Below are 23,002 nucleotides of genomic sequence, written 5' to 3' on the forward strand. Positions count from 1 at the left end.
AATGTTGATTTAATTAAGACATGTTTCCTTCATCATGTATTATTTTATTTATTTTATATGTATGTTAATATTTCATATATTATTCTATATTAATTATTATATTATTTAATATCAAGCTTATATTTTTACTATAAGATATTGAGTTACTAGCTTATTACTTAGCTGAAGATTGTTGAAACTGCAAAGCAACTAAGACATATGTGGTGACCGTCCCCATAATCTAAAAAAAATAATTTAATTGATTTTGCACTTTAATACGCTTAAATAAATTGTTAATTTTCTTTCTACTGTTACCTAAATCAATAAAAAACATCAAATACTAAATATATTTATAAATTAAAAATTACCGAAGCTATAAGACTGGTTTCAACGTGAAAAATATTCGACGCCACCAACTTGGGTTTAAATAATGTTAGTGTGGTGATAAGTGTTTCCACCTAAAATAATATTTTGTATGTCAGCTTTCAAGCTTTAATAAATACAAAAGATTTAAGGAAAATACCTGTCTAGCTTCAGCAGCAGTTAGGTGGGAAGTTGGATATTTAAATAAATACGAGATTATGTCATTTCCCTAAAACAAAATTAGTTTGTTAAATTACAAAACATATATTTAATATACAGCGTTGATGATGATTCTGTTAATTAGAAAATAAGGATTGTTTTTAAACATTTTACTTTCAAAGGTGGGAAATTTGAAATAATAGTGAAATTTATAATATTTCAAATATTTAAAACACAAAATTTACAATTGAAATTTAAAAAAAAAAAAATAAACCTTTAATTTAAATTTATAACATTTGAAATATTAATCTTAAAAAATTAAAAATGTTATTTTTGTATGTTAAAAAATAAAATATTTAAATTAAATTAATATTATTAACTAAACTATTAAGTAATTTTACTTAAACTTAAAGGTTACTTTGCTGATTAATTTAAAAAAAAATTAAATTACTTTTAATACATTCAACTTATTCTTAGAATTTGTTTAATAGTAATTGGTTGCGCATTCGCCATTTTAACGACAGTTGTAAAAATGGTGGATGCGCAACACTAATTAAAATATTCAAATGAATTAGGATAAGATATTTAAAAACATAAAATTATTTGCCTTTTCGATGTAGTTGTAATTATACAATTTGTTTGCGCATTCACGATGTTTAAACATTTATTAAACATCAAAATCATATTTTTTATGGTATTTTAAAGGTTACTTTTCTGATTAATTAAAAAGTTTAAATAGTACCTGTTAAAAATGGTCTAACAGTGAATAAAATAAATTACTTTTAATATAATCAACTTATTCTTAGAATTTGTTTAATAGTAACTAATTATTGGATTGGTTGCGCATTCGCCATTTTTAACAACAGTTGTAAAAATGGTGGATGCGAAACAAAAACCTTAATTAAAATATTCAAATGAATTAGGATAAGATAATTGAAAACATAAAATTAATTGCCTTTTGGATGTAGTTGTAATTATACAATTTGTTTGCGCATTCACGATGTTTAAACATTTATTAAACATCAAAATCATATTTTTTATGGTATTTTAAAGGTTACTTTTCTGATTAATTAAAAAAATTTAAATAGTACCTATTAAAAATGGATCTAACAGTAGATAAAATAAATTAATATAATCAACTTATTCTTAGAATATATACATAGATTAAATATTTAATTTAAAAAAATGGATCTACACATAAAATTATGTCTAAATAAAATAATATAATAAATAAAAAGTATATATACTCCTAAACTTACCACAGAGGTGATTCGGCTAGCTTCTATAGTTAGCCCTAAGACATCTACACACGCAGATGCAAAAATTGCATAATTAGCAATGTTGATTTTATAAAAACCTTCACTCATATCAAGCATAAATAAATAGCTACTGTTAAAAAGCATTACAACGAAACAAACAGGTAGCAAGGTAATATGAGGATTGGATACCACATTACCGTTTATATAATAGTGCTCTAAAATAGATAAATAAAGCCTTCCTTGCAGCTTAAGCTTATCTTCTAAACTCAAACTTTGATAATATTTAAAATTTTCTGATTCTTCTTTAAATATTTTAAATTCCTGACATCTTGGGTGCCTTCTCTTTAAACATAACTTAATTTGGGTAAAACATCTTATAAATAACATATAGTGTACTTCAGTATTTAAAACGTAGTAAGTAATGTATGCCAAGTGAAGTAAACCAGCGGATAACATACCCAGAAACTGAATTGTGCTCATCGCTGATATATTACTACTATACAAGCTAAAGAGGTACATGCCAAAATATACTCCGCCGAATAATGATAGTGCAACGTTTGCTCTAATAGTAAATACTCTTGAAAACAGTATTTTAATACCATAAAACTCCAAATTACTAATAAGTTCCACTAGACTGTTATAGCAGTTAATATGAATGGTCGTAATATAATGATTATATACATCCAACACCACCAAGAAAATGTTCATCCAAAGCTTTGAAGCTAAGGTTATGATGTGTTTAACGTTGGATACATCTGTAATGTTTATTAAATCAATGATGAGCATAATATAGAAAAAAATATTAACACAAGCACATCTAAAGTGAGTCCACTTTGTTTCTTTCATATACGTATACTGAAGATTACTTATGTGAGGACAATCAAAATCAGCCAGAAAAACTGAAGAAAATCCGATTATGAATACTTGGCGCATCGCACAAATAAAACAATTTTCACCAAATTTCATGGTAACTTTCTGGTTTATTTGTAACTATGTTTTATTCGTTACTTCTCTTGTAATGAGACGTATGATGACTTCAAAATTATTAGTCTGATTAACTGAGACTTAAGTAAATTGGTTTAATGGTAAATAGAAAATATATATCATATATAAATAATATTATCGTCATTATTATTATATTAATTTATTTTATGATAATGTAATCAGTTTTTATGACTTCAATATTAATCTAAGCTAAAGGCCATTAAAGTAGTAGAAATGTTTTATTTATATTTAATATACGATGGTTATTACTTAAAAAAATTGCCATGATTTTAATACTTACATACATTTATAGCTATATACATATCGAAATGCGTTTGATCCATCTGAATCTTGAGAGAGACGTCATGCACGACAGAGACAGTAAAGTCTCCCTCTATTGGGCAAAGTGGAGGGACATTTATTGTCTTACTCATGAATGTTGTCTCTCTCAAAGTTTAGACGTTTCAAATACTTTTCGGTCGGTATACACGGAAAAATTAATCATAAATATGATGCAATATGTTAATTTTAGTATTAGTTAGGAGCTAAGTTGTAATTTGTCTACTTCGTCGCTTACAACTATAAATTATTAGGCAGCAGAAACAGTAGACGAGTATTTTTCTTTCATTTTACCTTTTTTAATATGAATAATTACAGTAACTTATTCGATTTATTAAAATTTAAATATTTTTTCTTCATCTTTAGAAGAATGAAGTAAAAAATTATATTGTAATTACATGGAAAGTTTGATTGATGAAAAAATGACAATATTTGACATATCTCATGAAGTAATTAAGGAATATCTTATTCTAATTTATTTTTATTCATTCAAAATAAAATTTTAAAATTTGAATCAATAATTAATAAAATTTGTATTTCAGTTTAAAATTTTAGGTGTGGTTCTACTATAATTTAAAATATGTACAGTAGTAGCCATAATTATAGATAGCAGCTTATTAAAACATTAAAAATATAAGCTGTAGTACTTAAATTGGGTGCCGGTAACTATAATTTTTATTGTTTTTTTTATTATTGCGTCTTTAAAAAATTAAATTAAAAAGTTTCGTACTTTTTTATTTCTTAATTGACAAAATTATAACAAATATTTATTATTTAACTATTTAAAAATTAATGTGACTTTATTTATGTCGAATTCAATTAAAAAAGTATATGTGCAATATTTTATAGAATAAGAATGTAGTTTTTATAATACTGTATAAAACAACAATATTAAATTAATATTATTCACATTAACATTAACATTAACATTAAAAGAGTTATGTATAAAATATTTTGAAACTTTAAAAAGTTGCTATAATAATGACCACTACTGTACGTACAAATTTAGAATTTAAATTTTTAATATTATTAATAAATCTATTATATATTTTAATTGAAAATTCAAAATTGAATATTTAAATATTTTAAAATGGTAATATACAATTTTTAATCCTTTTTTAAGGTTTTCTTCACAGCAAAGTTTTACTTGGGTACAAGATAGAACTAAATAAAAACTATGCACTGAAATTAAATAATTAAATAATAACCACATATTATGATGTTTAAAAGAGTGTCTTTATATTTTAAAATATAAATTATACGTCTAAATTCGAATAATTAGTACTCACCACTACGGTTAAATTTCTTCCCATAACACAATATACAATAAGATCAACGGTAATCATCAAAAACAGCATTAACTGTGCTTGATCACTCAAAACACTTTTACCTTCCAGTACATCCAAAGTAAGTACAAATATTGTTTGAAACATAATACTTGTACAGCAGGCTGGTAACAACGTCATAAGTAATCCATTAACTTTTGAATTCACTCTAAAATGAGTATATAATGCCAGATATAACCGAATTTGAAGTTTGCATTTTTCTTCAAGTGACAATGTATATTGGTGTAGCTCAGTACGTCGATTATAATCAAGTAGTTGAATTTTATAGCGATGTTCTTCCAGATTTCTACGGATTTGATTAAAGCAAGACAAAAATAATACTCTAAATGTATCTAATACTATCATATATTGTGTAAAATAACCGAACTTCATTAAGTATGATATTATTATAGTGAGAACTTGTATACCTGCTATATTTTGAAACTGCAACAAGAAAATATTTACCGTAAAATAAATTACAAAACTTCCTAATACCATCAAGTTTACCAGTTTACAATAGGATTTTTTTATAAAAACTTGTATACCATATATATCATGATGATCTATTAATCTTTGTAGACTATTAAAGTTGAGAATTTGTAAGTTTTTTGTAAGATGACTTCTTATGTTGACCATTACGTAAGAACATATGTAAATTATATACGTTAGGTATGTTGCTAGATGTCTGCTTGTTAAAGTGCCATGTAAGTTTCCAACCTCCAGTATAACTAAGATATAAATCAGAATAGAAACAAACATTCCTCGAAGGTGTACGAACCATGTAGTTTCGAAATAAGCTATATTACTGTTAGAACTGTGGGGACAGTAGCAATTTACAAAACCAGAAGCAATGCCAGTTATTAAATTTTGTCTTAAAAGACAAATCAAACAATTCTCACCTATAGTCATACTTTCAGACTGATTATAACATGTCAACGTAATTGTATCCTCTTGTTTCAAGGGAACTATAGCGTGCTGGATGTCTATGAATACTTGATTGAGTGTGATTAGTAAAGATTATTAGTTTTATTAGGTCATTATTGTTTTTTTGACATACAATCACACGCTATTAAAAATAATGTTCATCATAATGTTAACAATATCATACTTCAATAAAATATGATTGAATTTCTGATCGTTTATTCCATAGGCAACTTGATTAAAAAAATAAATTCATTTCAGAGGGTGCTTAATGCAGTAGTTTAATTAGATCTTTGATAAAAAAATTGCTATTATGATTTCTTCAACTTTTATGCCTAAAAATAGCCTATAGGTTCAAGTTTTGGCTCAAAAACGTGACATTTTTTATATAAGTACATATTTACATGCTTTGAAAAAAAAATGTAAAAATCAGTCTAAAAATACAATTATGTGGATGTGTCATTTTTAAATAGGCTACACTGTATATACCATTAACAATTTATCTATTTCTTCACCCACAAAACACGATGTGAGTGTACTGGGTTGCCTATATTTATAACTTATTTTATTAAATATTAAATTATATAAAACATTTTATGTAAATTTTTAACAGACTATGAAACTATGAAATATCCTTAATATTTTATAATTATAAATATTATAATAACAAGACACATGTAAAAATAAATTAGGAAAAAATTGGCCTAAAGAACGTAAATATAACCTATATGTTGCGGAAAACATTGTTCAACACGCGCTTAGTGCAAGAAGTACGCAAGATGAGTGTTTTTATACAAAAACTAAACCCAATAACAGGTGTCAACGACTGGATTGTGCAAAACGAAGATTATGACTATTATCAAGAAGTTGCGAGGTCCGCATTTGCGGACATGTTACACGACACCGAAAGGAATCAACTTTACGAAAAAGCTTTAAAGGCCGCAATAGAAAAAATGCATTCCAGAGGTAAAAAGGCGAACGTTTTGGATATTGGCACTGGAACAGGCCTTCTGTCCATGATGGCAGCAAGAAATGGTGCTGATTCGATCACTGCCTGTGAGGCATTTAAGCCGATGAGTGAATGTGCAAAGAAAATAGTTGAATTAAACGGTTTTAAAGACAAAATAAAAATTATTCCAAAGAGGTCTACAAACTTAACAGTAGGCCCTGACTGTGATTTACCTGAAAGGTGCAATATATTAGTCACTGAAGTATTTGATACTGAATTAATTGGTGAAGGTGCATTATCAACTTACAATCATGCTCATAAATGTTTACTGGAGGAGGATTGTATAGTGGTTCCACAATCGGCAACAATTTATGCCCAAATTGTTGAATGTCCCCTAATTCAAAACTGGAATAAATGTAAAAATATTTACAATGATGATGGAAAGCTTTTGCTCTCAGTCCCAGAGAAAGTTACCTCATGTCCTGGCTCAACAGCAGTACACGATTTACAACTAAGCCAGATACCTAGTAACTTAATTAACACAATTGTGTCCCCAATTCCTGTGCTCCGCTTCGATTGGTCTGGCAAAACACCTTTTGTTTATGAAAGATCCACAATAAATAACGTAAAAGCCGAAAACTCTGGAACAGCTCAGGCCGTGTTTATATGGTGGGACTTGGAAATGGACACGGAGAATAAAATAATATTGTCCTGTGCACCCAAATGGGCACATCCACTGACAAAATCAAATCCAACTGCCAAAATACCTTGGAGGGACCACTGGATGCAAGCTGTATACTATTTTCCCAAAGAAATAACAGTAAACAAAGGAGAAGAAATAAACCTAATTAGTTGCCATGATGAATACTCACTCTGGTTTAATCTTAGTAAAGATCTGCGAATAACTGAAATGCATTACCTAAATCCTATTTGTGAATGTGGTTTACATGTTGCTTTTTCAAGGACAAGAATTGGACAGATCAATGATTTCAAAAGGAACAAAAGATATTTATCGTTACTAAAAAAATACGTAAAAAAAGACAGTGAAGTAATTATTTTAAGTGATGGCTTTGTGTTCGGTTTAGTTGCAGCCAAACTAGGAGCGAAGAAAATTTATTTTATTGAGAATAATTATTTGTCAAGCAAGATTGTTGAAGAATATATTAAATATAACAATCTTACAAATGTTGAAGTTGTCACATTAGATAAAGTTGAAGAAGTTGATTTTGGTAATGTGGATGTGGTATTCTCTGAGCCATACTTTGTAAGCAGTATTTTACCTTGGGATAACTTATTGTTCACATATATTTTAAAATCTCTTAAAAAATATTTACCAGATAATGTTAAAATATTCCCTCAAGAAGCTGTAATTAAAGCAGTAGCTGTTCAATTTGAAGATCTCCATAAAATTAGGTGTCCCTTAGGGAAATGCGAAGATTTTCTGATGAAAGACTTTGATGATTTAATTGAGGTAAAATGTACAATAAATATTATTTTAAAGTTTTAATTTTTGTATTTGCTTCAGGCATCTAGTACAATTAGTGATGATAATGTTGAAGCTCAACCCTTGTGGGAGTATCCTTGCATTGCATTAAGCAATGATCTGGACATTGCAAGATTGGATCTTTTGGATATTCCTGAAAATCCAACAGAAATTAAAGGAGAGTTCAAACTCCTTAAGTGAGTAAATTAACTAATTAATAAATAATAAATGTTTTATTATTGATCTAAGAGTATACAGTATTATATTTACTTAATTTAAATATATTTCAGGAATTCTGTATGTAATGGAATCGCATTGTGGGTGGAATGGTTACATGAAAAATCCTCAGATACAATTATAACAACCGGACCTACACAACCAATTATCCCAGGAGAAAAAATTGAATGGGACATACATACTAGACAAGGAGTGTGTCTATTTTCTAACATATCAAGGGACAGAATCAATTATAATTTTAAATTTGACTATAAAGAAGGAAATATTAGTTTTAAGCATAATTGATTTTATTCAATGTTATGAATTGACTTCATAATTTTGTAATAAAATTGACAATACATATATTTTATTAGACTTATTACCCTCTCACATCCTAAATAAACCAATAACTTGAAGTAAATTTGAAAATTTATCTTCAAACCAATATAATATAATATTCTGTGACTAGAATGCTCACATTAATATATTTCTAGTTAAGATAATGTCATAGTAAGATTAATTTTTTTGTAATAAATAATTATTATCGATGAAGGAGATTATATTCATAAATAAAACGAAAAAATAAATTTAGTTTTCATGTATGTAAGTGTATTATAATAAAAAACATAATTTTTATGAGTAAAATTAAAGTTTAAGATTATACAAACCAACAGTAGACAAGGGAGCTACTGAGAATTCAATTTAAGAAACGTATTTTTATAAATGGAGCACAATTGATTAGGTCTAAACAGAGAGATATTTTCATTATTAACAATATTAATAGAAGTCAATTTTTTGTTAAAATAAAATATCAATGCAGGCTCGTGTCTGATAAGACACATTTATGTAGAATAAAAAACATAACAGTTAGGCTGAAAAGTTCGTAGGCTATATAGAAAAAATCTTTATTTTTTTATAGAATTTGATTTTATTATTCAATATAGTTGCCTTCGAGGGCGATACAACGATTATAGTGGTCATACAATTTTTCGATACCATTTAGCCTTCTACCTTTGTCCAAATATTAATCTATATTCTATTTTAAAGAACAAAAACATTAACAATATTTTTTATCAATTTTCTTTGACACTCCCCACTATTCATTCAAAGAGAGTGTGATGATATGGTTCTCTACCTCCAGGTAGGTTCTCTTCAAATAATGACTTTCTAGATAAGAAAAACAAACTGACTACAAACGATAAAATCTGTGCCGACTAAAATTTTAATTATAATAAATATTATATAGTAAGGAAATAAAAGAAAATTTGTTTAGTAATGGAGTAATTACAATTTTTGTCGCTTATTTTAAGCAATTTAGGGATTTTGCATGTTCCAATAATAAGAAAGGACAATATATATATATATATATATATATATATATATATATATATATATATATATATATATACAATTTTATATTTTGAAAGGAAGTTTCAACCTTAAATTAACAATATATCATTAATATTTTTGTACACGCCACTTAAGCATTTGAATTTTCACTGAAAGGAAACTCGTACTCAATTGGATGTTGGAGTGGTCACAATAGAATATTTCCTAATTAATTTGTTCTCAAGTTTTTAACTAGTTCAGGGGCTTATATTTAGGAAGATCATTTTTAGAAATTTATAATACATATGTGGGCAAAGATCGGCGCTGAATATTCATAAATTAAATAAAATAAGTTTTTATTACATTTGTGTCTTGATTTATAAAGATAATAAAGTTTAATGGTTGGTATTGTCTTTTATTTATTTAACCGATTTTAATAGATATATTTTTCTTTACTTAAAAATTCATTATTTGTTGTTATATATGTTCAACCTTACTCTAAGTGGCTAGAAATTAGTTTTTATAATAAATAATTCTAATTTAAGGGGATAAGTATACTGATTGTAAAGTAAAATAAAATATACATATTTGTTATTGGTAATTGGAGTTGTTTCCACACATTACAATAATTATATTTTATTTAAAGATAATTAATCTGATCCAATTGGTTTTAACAGTCCCTATTACAATTTTTATTTTGTTTTCGTGTTTCAAAAGAAATTTTGTTGGTTTACTGTTATTGTAAATTAAAATACATACTTTCTTATTAGAAACTGGAGTTGTTTCCATACTCTATAATAATTATATTTTTTAAGTTAATTAGATTTATTTTCAGAGATTTTATTATTATTAGAACAAAAGGCGCTTTTTCTATCATTTTTATTTTGTTTTGGCCACTTTTCTCTGATACTATTAGAAATTAGAAATATTTATTAATAGGGGACTGTGAGGATATGGTTCTGTATCTGCAGATAGGTATCATTAATAATTAAATTATAGATAAAAAACAAACTGATAGAAATGACAAAATCTGTGCTTACTAATTTATATAATAAGTAAAAAAGAAAATAGGTATAGTAATGGATCTTGATTATTACCACACTACGTAAATTATATTATTTTATATTATATATACACTCTATGTAGAGCAATTTTCTTGATAAAAGTGTACGTTATACAGTATGTTTTATAACAATAATACAGCAATATAATTGTTTATTAGTGACATGAATATGCTTGTTCTTTGGTTATCTCCAAATATTTGAAGAACACTTCAAGTTTTATAATAATTAATAAATCAATGTAAACAAAAAATTCATAAGAGTAACAGGAAAATTAATTTATTAACTTGTTAAAATTATATATTTTTGTAATAATCTACAAATACAATTCATTGACATGAATATGCTTGTTTTTTGGTGGTACCCAAAATATTTGAAGAACATTTCAAGTTTCACAATAACTAATATAGTTCTGTAACTGCAGATAGGTATCATCAAATAATTAAAATTATAGATAAAAAACAAACTTATTAGAAACGACAAAATCTGTGCTTACTGACCTTATTAAAATTTATATAATAAGTAAAAAAGAAAATGGTGTCAGTAATGGATCTTGATTATTTCCACACTATGTAAATTATATAATTTTATATTATATATACACTATCGTACATATGTAGAGCAACTTTAGAAATTTTCTTGATAAAAGTGTACGTTATACAGTATGTTTTATAACAATAATACAGTAATATAATTGTTTGTTAGTGACATGAATATGCTTGTTCTTTGGTTATCACCAAATATTTGAAGAACACTTCAAGTTTCACAATAATTAATAAATCAATGTAAGCTAAAAATGCATAAAAGTAACAGAAAAGTTAACTTATTAACTTATTAAAATAATTTTATTTTAATAATCTACAAATACAATTCATTGACATGAATATGCTTGTTTTTTGGTTGTCCCCAAATATTTGAAGAACACTTCAAGTTTCGCAATAATTAATAACTCATGTATGCTAAAAATTCATAAGAGTAACAGAAAAGTTAATTTATTAACTTGTTAAAATTATTTTATTTTAATAATCTACAAATTCAATTCATTGATATGAATATGTTTGTTTTTTGGTTGTCCCCAAATATTTGAAGAACACTTCAAGTTTCACAATAAATAATAAATCAATGTAAGCTAAAAATTCATAAGAGTAACAGGAAAATTAATTTATTAACTTTTTAAAATTATATTATTTTAATAATCTACAAATACAATTCATTGACATGAATATGCTTATTTTTTGGTAGTACCAAAATATTTGAAGAATATGGTTCTGTATCTGCAGATAGGTATCATCAAATAATTAAATTATAGATAAAAAACAAACTGATTAGAAACGACAAAATCTGTGCTTACTGAAGTTAATAAAATTTATATAATAAGAAAAAAAGAAAATGAGGACAGTAATGGATCTTGATTATTTCCACACTACGTAAATTATATTATTTTATATTATATATACACTATCGTACACATGTAGAGTAACTTTAGAAATTGTCTTGATAAAAGTGTACGTTATACAGTATGTTTTATAACAATAATACAGCAATATAATTGTTTATTAGTGAGTTTAATTAGGTATTTATTAATATTTGAAAAAAAAAATCAGGGGTCAAAAGTAGGTAATATTAATAATTACAAATATAATTTAAATTAAAAAGAATTGTTCTGATAATAAAATAATTTATACTATATATATTAGCATATTATATTTATTATATAATATATACTAGTCAACTAATTATTAACCATAAAAAGAATTCCTATTAGAACATGGCCTGAATGGAATGAATCAATCACACGTTACAATAATTCTAAATTATAATTGATAAATAGCTATTTAATTGTAGATCAACTAAATAAAATAATTTATTTATATTTATATTTTAAATTAATTAATTTAATTTTAAATTAAAGGAGTTATATCTATTTTTCATTGTATACATTTATATACATAAAAATTGTATCTTTAGTGAAATTATATAACATTATTACGTGTATAATCAAGTGATGTTTGAAAGCCGCGCCGTTCCAAAGAGCGCCAACTGCGCTGCTTCGCATTGGTTTACGCAAGTTCCATTTCCGCCCTGTCCATTTCGTCAGCGTCTGTGCCGTTGTGCCGTTCCATTACTAGTCTCCCGATGACTTGTATACAATTAGTGGATTATAATGGATAACGGTGGTGATATATTGCAATTATGCAGACTATGTTTAGTTAAGGACCAAGTGAACATACCCATCTTCGAGGAACAGGGAGATATTCGACAAATATTCCTCAAGATCAGCTCCTGTCTACCGGTTAAGGTACGTTGGCGTCACCCGCCATGTTTCTCACATTCGATTGATATTCGACAGTATATTTTTGACATCCGCTTTTTGTTTACATACACACTGATCCAATTGGTTTTAACAGTCGGTGGTTTATTTTTAGACAACAACAAAATTTAACAATTTTTCCGAATAATTAAATCAAAGCAGTCTTATCTATTAAATGACAGCCTCATCTCGTCCTATGACCAAATCACGTTCGCATGTGTCGGTATTAAATCAATTAAGCCTTCTGATGAAATACAAAAATCAATATACAGGGTGTCGTCATTGCGGGGTGCGTGGGGAAGGTTGACCTTCGTGTTTATCGAATGGCTAACTTTACTTTTAACGGTCCGTATTTTTTTTCCTGCGCCTCGAATTCGTGGTTTTTGTTCGTACCTGAACCACGGTCCGTGTTCGGTTTGCCGGCACGTGAAACACCTCGTCGAACGGTGCACTGCGCAATTTAAAAGACCTCCATGTTTTGTCACTTGTTCGATATTTTCAACCGGCGCTGTATATCGAGGGTCTGCCTCTCGTTTGAAAAGCGTATTGCTCCGCCATGTTGATACATTTGTATGCACTTTTTTAGGTGTTGTTGTCCAATAAATATATAACAAATAGCAACAATTCTAGTTACTTCCTTATTTTATTAATTTAAACTTTTTAAATCGTGGGACAAGGTGGATTTTTTCATGTAAATGTTCAAGTGAAGTACCTAAATACAAAAATTTATTTAAATACATTAAAAAAGGCCTTTTAAAAAGTCATGTTATTCTTATTTTATTCAAGTTATCATTAATTAATGTATATTAAATATTGGTAGAAGTAACAGAAAATTTATTTTTAATAACGTTCTATAATTACATTATTTTAGTAATGTATAAACAAACCTTTTTATTAATACGAGTTTTTGTCCTTTGACAGTTCCCCCCAAATTATTGAAGTAAAGGATTTACAGTGGTGGCCAAAAATAGAACAAAATTTCATAAAAGGATTTAATTCAAATTTTGTCCAGTCAGTTTAAAAATTATATTCCAATATAGTTTTTTTAGTTTATTGTTACCTATCTTATAAACATCTCAGATGTTACTTTAAACGCATATATTAGTCTAATTTGGTTGGCCAAAGAAATAGCTCATTCAATTGAATTTATGTTTTGTGTATGTATTTAACAATACTCTTAATTTATTCTTGGTGGGATTTGTTATTTTATTAAATAAGTACACTTTCAGTGAGAAGAAAGAAACATTGCTGTCCGAAGAAGAGGAAAATAATAATGACAATGTGTATTACCAAAATCTAAATATTCCTGATATTGCTGAAAACTATGATGCTTCAGAAAAATGATTTACAATGTTTATTAACAAATATAAAACAACACATTCAATTGAAAATACAATAAGAAAATGTCTTAACAAAAAACTTCTTTTATTGACAGGCAAATTGGAAAAATCAATAAAAGTCATCCTTTCTTGTCCTCTATATAAATAAAAAAATAAATTAATTGGGTTATAAAATGTGTATGTCTAGTAGAACAGTTAGATATTGACTGAATGAACAAAACTTGCAAGGATATATTTCAGTAAAGAAACCATTTGTATTAACAAAAGAATATTCATACCAAGCTAAAAGTTTCCACAAAAATGTATTATCCAGAATTTTGGGTGGTACTTTTCTAATAAAAGTTTGAATCCCTGATTCATTATAAAACCTTTGAAACATGGTGGAGGAAAAGTTTTGGTTTGGGGTTCCATTCTTTGGCATGGTATAGGACTAGTATAAAAAATTATTAGTAAAATCTATCGTTTCGTATATAGAGACATCATGAGAGATGTAAAGAACCATTTGCCAACTATAATTTACCAATTACATGGATATTTACTTCTTACTTCAAGGCTATTTCATGTTTTCATTATTTAATGTTAACTGTCATTTATAAGAGTAACAGGAAAGTTCATTTAACGTGTTAAAATTACATTATTTTAATAAATTATAAATACAATTCATTGACATGAATATGTTTGTCTTTTGGAAGTCCTCAAATATTTGAAAAACACTTCAAGTTTTTCAATAATTAATAGTTTATGTAAGCTCAAAATTTATAAGAGTAACAAGAAAGTTAATTTATTAACGTGTTAAAATTATATTATTTTAATAATCTACAAATACAATTTATTGACATGAATGTGCTTGTCCTTTGGTAGTTCCCAAATATTTAAAGAACACTTCCAAATTTTTCAATAATTAACAATTCATGTAAGTTTAAAATTTATAAGAGTGACAAGAAAGTTAATTTATTAAGATGTTAAAATTATATTATTTTAATAATCTACAAATAAAACTTATTGACATCAATGTGCTTGTCTTTTGGCCAAATATTTGAAGAACACTTCAAGTTTCACAATAATTAATAAATCAAAGTAAACTAAAAATTTATAAGAGTAACAGAAAAATTAATTTATTGACTTGTTAAAATTATATTATTTTGACATGAATATGCTTATTTTTTGGTAGTACCAAAATATTTGAAGAACATTACAAGTTTCACAATAATTAATAACTCATGTAACTTAAAAATTTATAAGAGTAACAGAAAAGTTAATTTATTAACTTGTTAAAATTATATTATTTTAATAATCTACAAATACAATTCATTGACATGAATATGCTTATTTTTTGGTAGTACCATAATATTTGAAGAACATTCCAAGTTTCACAATAATTAATATTATATGTAGACTCAAAGTTTATAAGAGTAACAGGAAAGTTAATTTATTAACGTGTTAAAATTATATTGTTTTAATAATATAATAAAGAGTATTATTGTTCTTCAGTAGTTTTTAAATTTTTGAGGAAACAGATCTATAAATATTAGTATCAGGTTATTTAACATTTACAATAATTAAGTTAATATATTTTTATAAGACAAAAGTTAATTTATTAGTATACTAATATCTCATGATTTTCTTTAATTTATTTATATAGCTTGTATCTGATAATGTGAATTGTTTTCCTTCAATATTAAAATTCCAATTTACCAGTATATATAACGTAAGTAACGAGGACTTCGCAACATACAACATGATAAACAATTGTTTATCGTCTGTGATAAGTTGAAAAATAGGGTGACGCTTTATAGTAGTCAAGTAGTTGAATAATTCAACAGTAATAATATAATGAGTATATTACATTACAATTTTTTAATTGATATTGCGCCTCGATGTCGTAGTTGTTAGTTAATGCTTCTGATATTTTTCCAGTGACACACATCAAATAATTAATTCCTTTAAACATTTAAGAACCAAGTCGATTCTCGTTATTAATTTGTAATTCTTTACAGGTCACACCAGATGATAAACTGCCGAAAAAAATATGCGATGGCTGCTCATGCAAGCTGGACATGCTCTACGAGTTCTGGAACACGACCGCCAACGCGGAGAAGCAACTGGTCAGTTGGCTGGATCAGGCCGGCCTGAAGGCGAACACAGAGACCGCCGACCAGACGATGTCGGTGGTGGCGCAGCAAGTTTCGAGTAAACCGTCTGAGACGGTTGTCAAGGAGGAAGCCGCCGACGAGATATTCATGGAGGAGATTACCTTCTCGGAGAAATGGGAGGAGGTAAGTCTTATAATTTAACAACAATTTATGTGGTGTATTTTAAGTACCAAATTTTTATTGGATGATTATTGTTTTAGGCTTCCTCATCAGCCGGTCCATCAGCCACAATAACATCTGATGAACCACCACCTAAAAGGGCTCGACGGGCTGCTGCCGTAAGAGCTTCCTTGAATGTTGCAGCTGAATCTGATGATGAAGATGATCTCGACACTGAACTGACAAAGGTAAATTGCGGTTAATATTGGTTAAATGTTGTATTTGATGAGCATTGGTCAAAAATGATGCAGTGACACTTAAAAAGTTAATTTGAGTAAGAAATTCATTCAAAAACTTTTAAAAATGTTTGAAAACTAATTGAATAAAACTGAAAATATTAAATAAATATAATAAACTAAATATATTTTAAAACAATTTCTCATATACATATTTTAAAATGTAATATTAACTGGAATGTCTGCCATAATAAAATATCAGGAAATTTTAAAATTTACTCCACTACAAAATGTTGTTTTAGTCATAAATTAATATTGACTAAACGATAAATTTGATGGACATTGGTCAAAAATGAAGCACTGTCAGTTAAAAATGAATATATTTATAAAAATCATAAATACAAAATTAATTTGAGTATGAATATTCAAAAATCTAAATGTAATATTTTAATATTTTACAAATTTACTGAATAGGGCAAAAATATTAAGTACATCATATTTGACTAAATAACATAATAATATTAACTGAATATTGTTTGTTATAATACAATTTCAGGTAGTTTTTAAATTTATCTTACTTTACCAACAAAATGTTGTTTTAAACTTAAGAATTTACTGATAAAGAAATATGTAAGGTAAACTGTGATTAATTTTGACTAAAAATGATATTGGGCAAAAATGCAGTACCAGTAAAATATATACATTTTTAAAAATCGTAGATTCGAAGTTAATTGACTAAGAAAATCATTCAAAAACCATAAAAATGTTTGTAATATTTTGATAATTTAAAATTGATTGATCAAATCAAACATATTTAATACAATATATTTAACTAAATATTCTTCAAAACATTTTCTGATACACATTTCAAACTGTAATAATATTAAAATTAATTTGACTAAGAAAATCATTCAAAACCATAAAAATGTTTGTAATATTATAATATTTTACAAATTGATTGAACAAATCAAAAATATTTACTACAATATATTTAACTAAATATTCTTCAAAACATTTTCTGATACATATTTTAAATTCTAATAATATTAAAGTTTATAAAAATGTTTGTAATATTTTGATATTTTACAAATTTATTGAACAAATCAAAAATATTTAATACAATGTATTTAACTAAAGATTTTTCAAAGCATCATCTGATGCACATTTTAAACTGTAATAATCTTAATTGAATATTGTTTGCTATAATAAAATTTAAAGCAGTTTTTAATTTTATTTTAATTTACAAACAAAATGTTGTTTTAAACACAATGATCTGTTGGAAAAGAAAGTCAGTTTGTAAAATTGTTTTTAAATTTAAAATTCAAAAACACCAATTATCCAACATACTGCTTTGAATAGCTTAAAAAACTTGAATATTTATCGAATCTTTGATTGAAAATAATTTTTTTAATATTGAATTTTCCTGTAAGCCAGTTTGTAAAATTGTTTAACATTAAAAAAGGAAAATAAGTAAATACAGAAAGATATTGTGGTCCCCAAATTTAATATTCTGTCAATCAATTTTAAAAAAATATAATAAATAAATTTAAATATTAGTCTGCCAAAATAATGTTTTAAACAACTAAGAATCAATTTTTTAAAATTTATTTTTACAAAAGACTTTACTCACTTAGTAAATTTGCATAAAAAGAAATAATATACAATAATTTAAAAAGACCAAGTATTAAATAAATAAATAAAAGTTGTTTAAACTCAAATGATTACCTTAAATTTAAATAAGCTAGATAATATTTTCTTTTTGAGAACTGACTATAATAATTAATAAACACAGTACAATAGTCTTTTAAATACCATTCAAATTATTTTCTATGGGGCTCTAAATTTTACTTTCTGTAACTCCATCAGTGTAATTTAACAATTTTGATACTATTAATTATTGAATTCATGTTTTTCAACTTGTTCATTTATTGTTACAGATTGAAGACGAAAGTGAGGATGAAGATGACGCCGAAGTGGACGATCCTTCCTACGTGGACGCGCCATCAACCAGTGCCGACGACCAACCCGGCCCATCTGGTGTTGGCAAGGACGGAGGAGATGCACCGTGAGTAATTGCTTTATTTTTACATCAAATTGGCTCTATGTCTTGCTAGCAACCGAATGTATGCGGTCTACACACTGGTTTTGTTTCATTTTATTTTCTGGGGATTTTATTTGTATTTGGTTTTGTTGTTAACTGTTTTTGGTTCATATTATTTATTTATGTTCACAATTGTGCTCAAATCTGGAATGAAATGGGTTCCGTCTTTGGGAACAGTTTTGAAACATATAATTTGTGGGGTAATTTATCTTTTTTTCTTTCGACAAGGTAAGTCGAATATTTTAGAAACAAACCCAGTATTAATTCAAATATTCTGTTTAATAAAATAATTTATTAATAATCAAAATTTCATCACTTTCTGATGTCGAAACTTTCATAAACATTCGGTTGCACATATGTATTATCTCACTGTGACTATTTTAAAAATGAAAATTCTTTTTATCGGAATTACGTTAATTTTTCTTACATGTATGATTATGTAAAACGTTTTTCGTTCGCCATAATTTTACATAATCAATTATTTAATAAGATTTTTCCGATTGGGAATTGTCATTTTAATTTTTTGTTTATTTATGTGTATGTTGTTCTGTTGATTAAAACTTTTACAAAACTATTTGTAAAGGTACATTTTCTTCTTGTACATTTGTACACGAAGGTTCATTGCAAAACTCGTCCAATTGATGTAATATTTCTTTTAATATTACATTTACTTATCTACATTGTGTTATAATTGACACTAGCAATAATAAATAAGTGATTACGGGTATAAAAAGAATTATATTTAATCAATTTGTTTAAAAATTGATTGTTTTCTTTTAGATAAAATATTTATAAATATTGGCACCCATGAAAGGTTTTTGTTTGTGTACAATTTACACTAACAATATTTTTCTTTCTTTGCCAGTTATGTTATGGATATAAATAACAATTCTTAATATTATTTAAGAAATGTTTCCGGGACATAACATGTATTTATATATATTTTATCCAAAAGAGAAATATAATTCTGTTTCTAAATTAATATAGTAAATTAGTCATTGATAAAACTATCTATGACTAAAAGAATAATTTAAAACTAGATTACTAGTTTTAAATAAAATAATTTGCAATATTTTATTTTTCCCATGTTGAGTTCACTGATTGTTATGTGATATATATTTAGTAGTTAAAGTGAACCTAAAAAGTTGTTGTGAAGCTGTGGATGTGCAAGTTGACTAATTTTAAATGAAAGTTAAAGGATGGATAGTTTAAACAAAGGAAGAATGTGGTATGACTGAATGAAATGATTGAGAGAATGAATTTTTTATGTTGTTTCCAGATGAATGTGAAATCTATCCTAACTTTTATTACTACTTATTTCATTGCAGAACAGATAATATGTGGGTGATTAATGTAGGAAAAGTTATAGACTCAATTAAAGTAACATTTTATGTATTTTAATTTAAGTTTATAATATGTTACAGTTTTTTACAGCACGTGTATGTTTTTTATGCTCGTTAAGACTGTTTACAATTACAATATTTAGTATGTTTCAAATATCCAATATAAGCAGTTATCAGGTTTATAGCTTGTTAACAATGTATATTTTTAAAGAGTATTTGTTTTGCGAATACACATTGTCATAAAAATATGTTTGGACTGCTTCATTATTGAATTTGACTCATATTTAAATATTTGCAATTGTTAATATAAATTAAATAGCATCTGACATATAATGTAGTGTACAAACTGTCCGTTTAAAATATTATTTCAAGGGTGCCCTTTTATAAATAAATATATATTTAGTTGGTGTGGTGGGTAATTATATAAATTTAAAACATTCGTTATTTGTTGTTAATGCTTTGAAACAATTGGATTATTTTCCATAGAATTATCCAATTGTCTCGAACCATTAATAAAAGTAGATGAGTAGTAAATTCATTCTATCATTAATGTTAGTTCGTTATAAATTGCCATTTTGCTGCATGCTGTAAATTAAGATTAAAATTGATTTTTAACGATAATGTTTAGTCATTTTTTTTAAACATTCAATGTAAATAAATATCTTCATGAATTGTAACGTACTATTTCTGTTAAACATTTGTAAATTTTTAATGAACCACCATTCATCACCAATAAAATGATCAATTTCGTGAAATCCTGAATTAATACACATCTTTTATGAAATTGAAAGAAATTCATCACAGTTGGCGTCCGACGAAGATCGACTATTTATCAACGAAACTTTCGTTTCCATTAATGTAATAATGGAAAAATGACATTAAATTATTGTTCAATAAAATGTGTTTTTGTCTACTCCTAAACATTTCTCCAATACATTTAGAATTTTTCTATCTTTTACTCAGTACACATTAAAAGAGATTCTTCAGTAGTATTAAAATTTAATTTTCAATTTACCAAAATTAGGAATATCATATCTGTAAAAAAATTCAAAATTTCTATTCTATTTTCAAAATATGCATATGCGCTATGCACATCATTTCTACAGTGAGATCATAAAAAGGTAAGTAATTCACAGCATGAAAAATTTCTTTAGAAAGAACAATGACAGCCATTTAATTAATATTTTTTATTTGAAGAATAAAATTATTTCTGCAGTCACTATGAATTTTGGTACTATAGAAAGTTAAGTTGTTCTTTCATGGAATAAAATTTTAAATAGGTACTATTATCACAAAAAATATAGGGGCCCACAAAGATCGCCACATAATAAAATATTCTTTTTATAAATTAACTGTTATTCCATATACAGTTTGCAAAGTTAGGGGCCCACAAAGATCGCCGCTTCTTTTGTCTCTATTTTAACCAAGTTTTTTTAATGAATTTCAAAAAGGGTTTAGTCGTTTTACCTTTCAACTGAGAAATGTTTTCAAAATCTTTTTTGCTTTCATTTGATGATTTAAAAATTATACAAAAGTAAAGTCAATGAATAAGAGGTGACTAAATGATTTATAAGGATGTAAAGGAATATCTTTGCTTACAGTATTTTAATTAATTAAATTATTATAGTGCTCATCAAATAAACACATCATGTACTGTTTGTACATTTAAGTTTGCATTCATGTTTATCAGAGGATAATTATATGGACTATTGTTGAAATTTTGCTGATCTCAGTTAAAAGTACACAAAGTGTTATGTCTCAGGATTGGTATTTAAATAGAATTATATTGAGAAGTTCTAAATAAGAAGCTATTCCGCCTAAAGAAACAACAACCAACTTAAAGGACTATTTCAGACCAGTCTTTGTACTTGAACAAGTTACAGAATCCTAAATCTTCAGGCATTCTGAAAGAACGTGGTGCAACAGTATTAACTTCGTGTTATAAATAAAATATAAAAGACCATGACAGTGACCTCAGAAGATTCAGATGATAAACAGTTTAAGACACTGAATTTGGTTTTTAGTTCCTTCATTCGATTTAGTTATAACATTTTAATACATTTATAAAATGACGTATGAACAAGACTAAAGCACCGATTTGAAATATTTTTGATACTTTTTGGAAAATTTTTAAATACTTTACCGTAGACGGGAAAATAGAAGCATTATTCGTCAATATATATTCTCTGTGATCTAAAAGTATTTTATACATGTCAGTCAAATTAATTGTGGAGTAGATACAGTGGCACTAGGAGGTGGCCAATAGAGTTTTTAAGTCCCGTTGGGCACTTTTTTTTGGTAGTGGAAAATCTTATGGGTTCGCGTCACCGACATACTCATGACTGCGTCACCGACATGCTTATAGCACTATATCTGTAGCTATACAGCTGACATAGTGATGTGTATATCTTATAAGTGAAATTGAATGGATTTAGTGAAAAGTTCAATGTGTATATACTGTGCATTGTTGAAATAGTGTTTTTGTTTGATTATTATTGAATCATTTAATTGTACAGTACAATAGTGAATACTAAATAAATATACTAATATTTTTATGAGAAATAAATAACAGAAAATTATTTTAAATACTCGAATTTATTTTGGGGTTTGAAAATTTTATATTATTTAAAGTTATTTTAAATCTTCATATTTATTTTATAATTTGTATTATTTATTTTCTAATATTTAACCTCTGCAATGCATCAAGCAATCCGGATTAGTAGTTCACAGTGGGTTAGACGTTTTCTTACTATCGTGGTAAAACAGACTTTTAGTTGTTCAATCATATTTTTATCGTGGATTTTGAAATTAAAAAATTTATAAATCTTAATAATAATTCAAGATTAATGTGTTGAATTTTAAAATTGGTTATTATATCATTAAAATCTTTAGTTTAAAATAATGAAAACAGCTTCGACTTAAATATTTTATTTTATTTAAAAATTTAATATTTAGAAATTATTATTTATTAATTTAAATTGTCAAAAATAAAATATGTGCTTGCTATTTTTTGCAAGATGATTATGTATAATTTTATATCATTCGATTTTAT

At 26.3% G+C, this 23,002-nt stretch overlaps 2 protein-coding genes and 1 long non-coding RNA gene across 28 annotated transcripts in view; 2 read left to right on the forward strand and 1 right to left on the reverse strand.

Annotated features, from left to right (window-relative positions):
- Positions 1-103: 103 nt before the first annotated feature.
- Positions 104-572, reverse strand: LOC126264725 (uncharacterized). The gene is made up of 3 exons (XR_007547387.1): positions 503-572; positions 348-437; positions 104-220 (listed from the first exon to the last, which is right to left on the reverse strand). It is a non-coding gene; the product is annotated as an uncharacterized LOC126264725 (long non-coding RNA).
- A 5,414-nt stretch (positions 573-5,986) lies between these two features.
- Positions 5,987-8,342, forward strand: LOC109605142 (protein arginine N-methyltransferase 7). Its single transcript, XM_020021714.2, has 3 exons — positions 5,987-7,749; positions 7,804-7,958; positions 8,052-8,342. The coding sequence occupies exons 1-3, from the start codon at positions 6,058-6,060 to the stop codon at positions 8,281-8,283; spliced, it is 2,079 nt and encodes a 692-aa protein (XP_019877273.1). The 5' UTR covers positions 5,987-6,057; the 3' UTR covers positions 8,284-8,342.
- A 3,953-nt stretch (positions 8,343-12,295) lies between these two features.
- Positions 12,296-23,002, forward strand: part of LOC109605143 (zinc finger protein OZF) — a 72,860-nt gene continuing 62,153 nt past the window's right edge. For 5 of the 26 annotated variants that reach the window (XR_007547400.1, XM_049964016.1, XM_049964018.1 and 2 more), the window contains exons 1-4: positions 12,342-12,666; positions 16,016-16,294; positions 16,372-16,518; positions 18,444-18,571. Coding sequence is in view for 25 of the 26 variants with exons in the window: in XM_049964016.1 (XP_049819973.1) it covers positions 12,532-12,666; positions 16,016-16,294; positions 16,372-16,518; positions 18,444-18,571 (689 nt within the window). In the remaining variant the exon portion in view is untranslated. Of the gene's footprint in view, positions 12,667-16,015; positions 16,295-16,371; positions 16,519-18,443; positions 18,572-23,002 lie in introns of all 26 variants that reach the window. The other 21 variants (XM_049964026.1, XM_049964035.1, XM_049964029.1 and 18 more) reach the window with 16 other exon arrangements.

Source organism: Aethina tumida, chromosome 2 (genome assembly GCF_024364675.1).
Source record: "Aethina tumida isolate Nest 87 chromosome 2, icAetTumi1.1, whole genome shotgun sequence".
Classification (NCBI taxonomy): domain Eukaryota; kingdom Metazoa; phylum Arthropoda; class Insecta; order Coleoptera; family Nitidulidae; genus Aethina; species Aethina tumida.

What these genes read in the sequence shown, in the direction of transcription:
- LOC109605142 (XM_020021714.2), top strand. Translation starts at nt 6,058, where the DNA reads ATGTTGCGGAAAACATTGTTCAACACGCGCTTAGTGCAAGAAGTACGC. An exon ending in ACTTTGATGATTTAATTGAG is followed by an intron (nt 7,750 to 7,803) that starts GTAAAATGTACA and finishes TATTTGCTTCAG; the next exon opens with GCATCTAGTACAATTAGTGA. An exon ending in GGAGAGTTCAAACTCCTTAA is followed by an intron (nt 7,959 to 8,051) that starts GTGAGTAAATTA and finishes AATATATTTCAG; the next exon opens with GAATTCTGTATGTAATGGAA.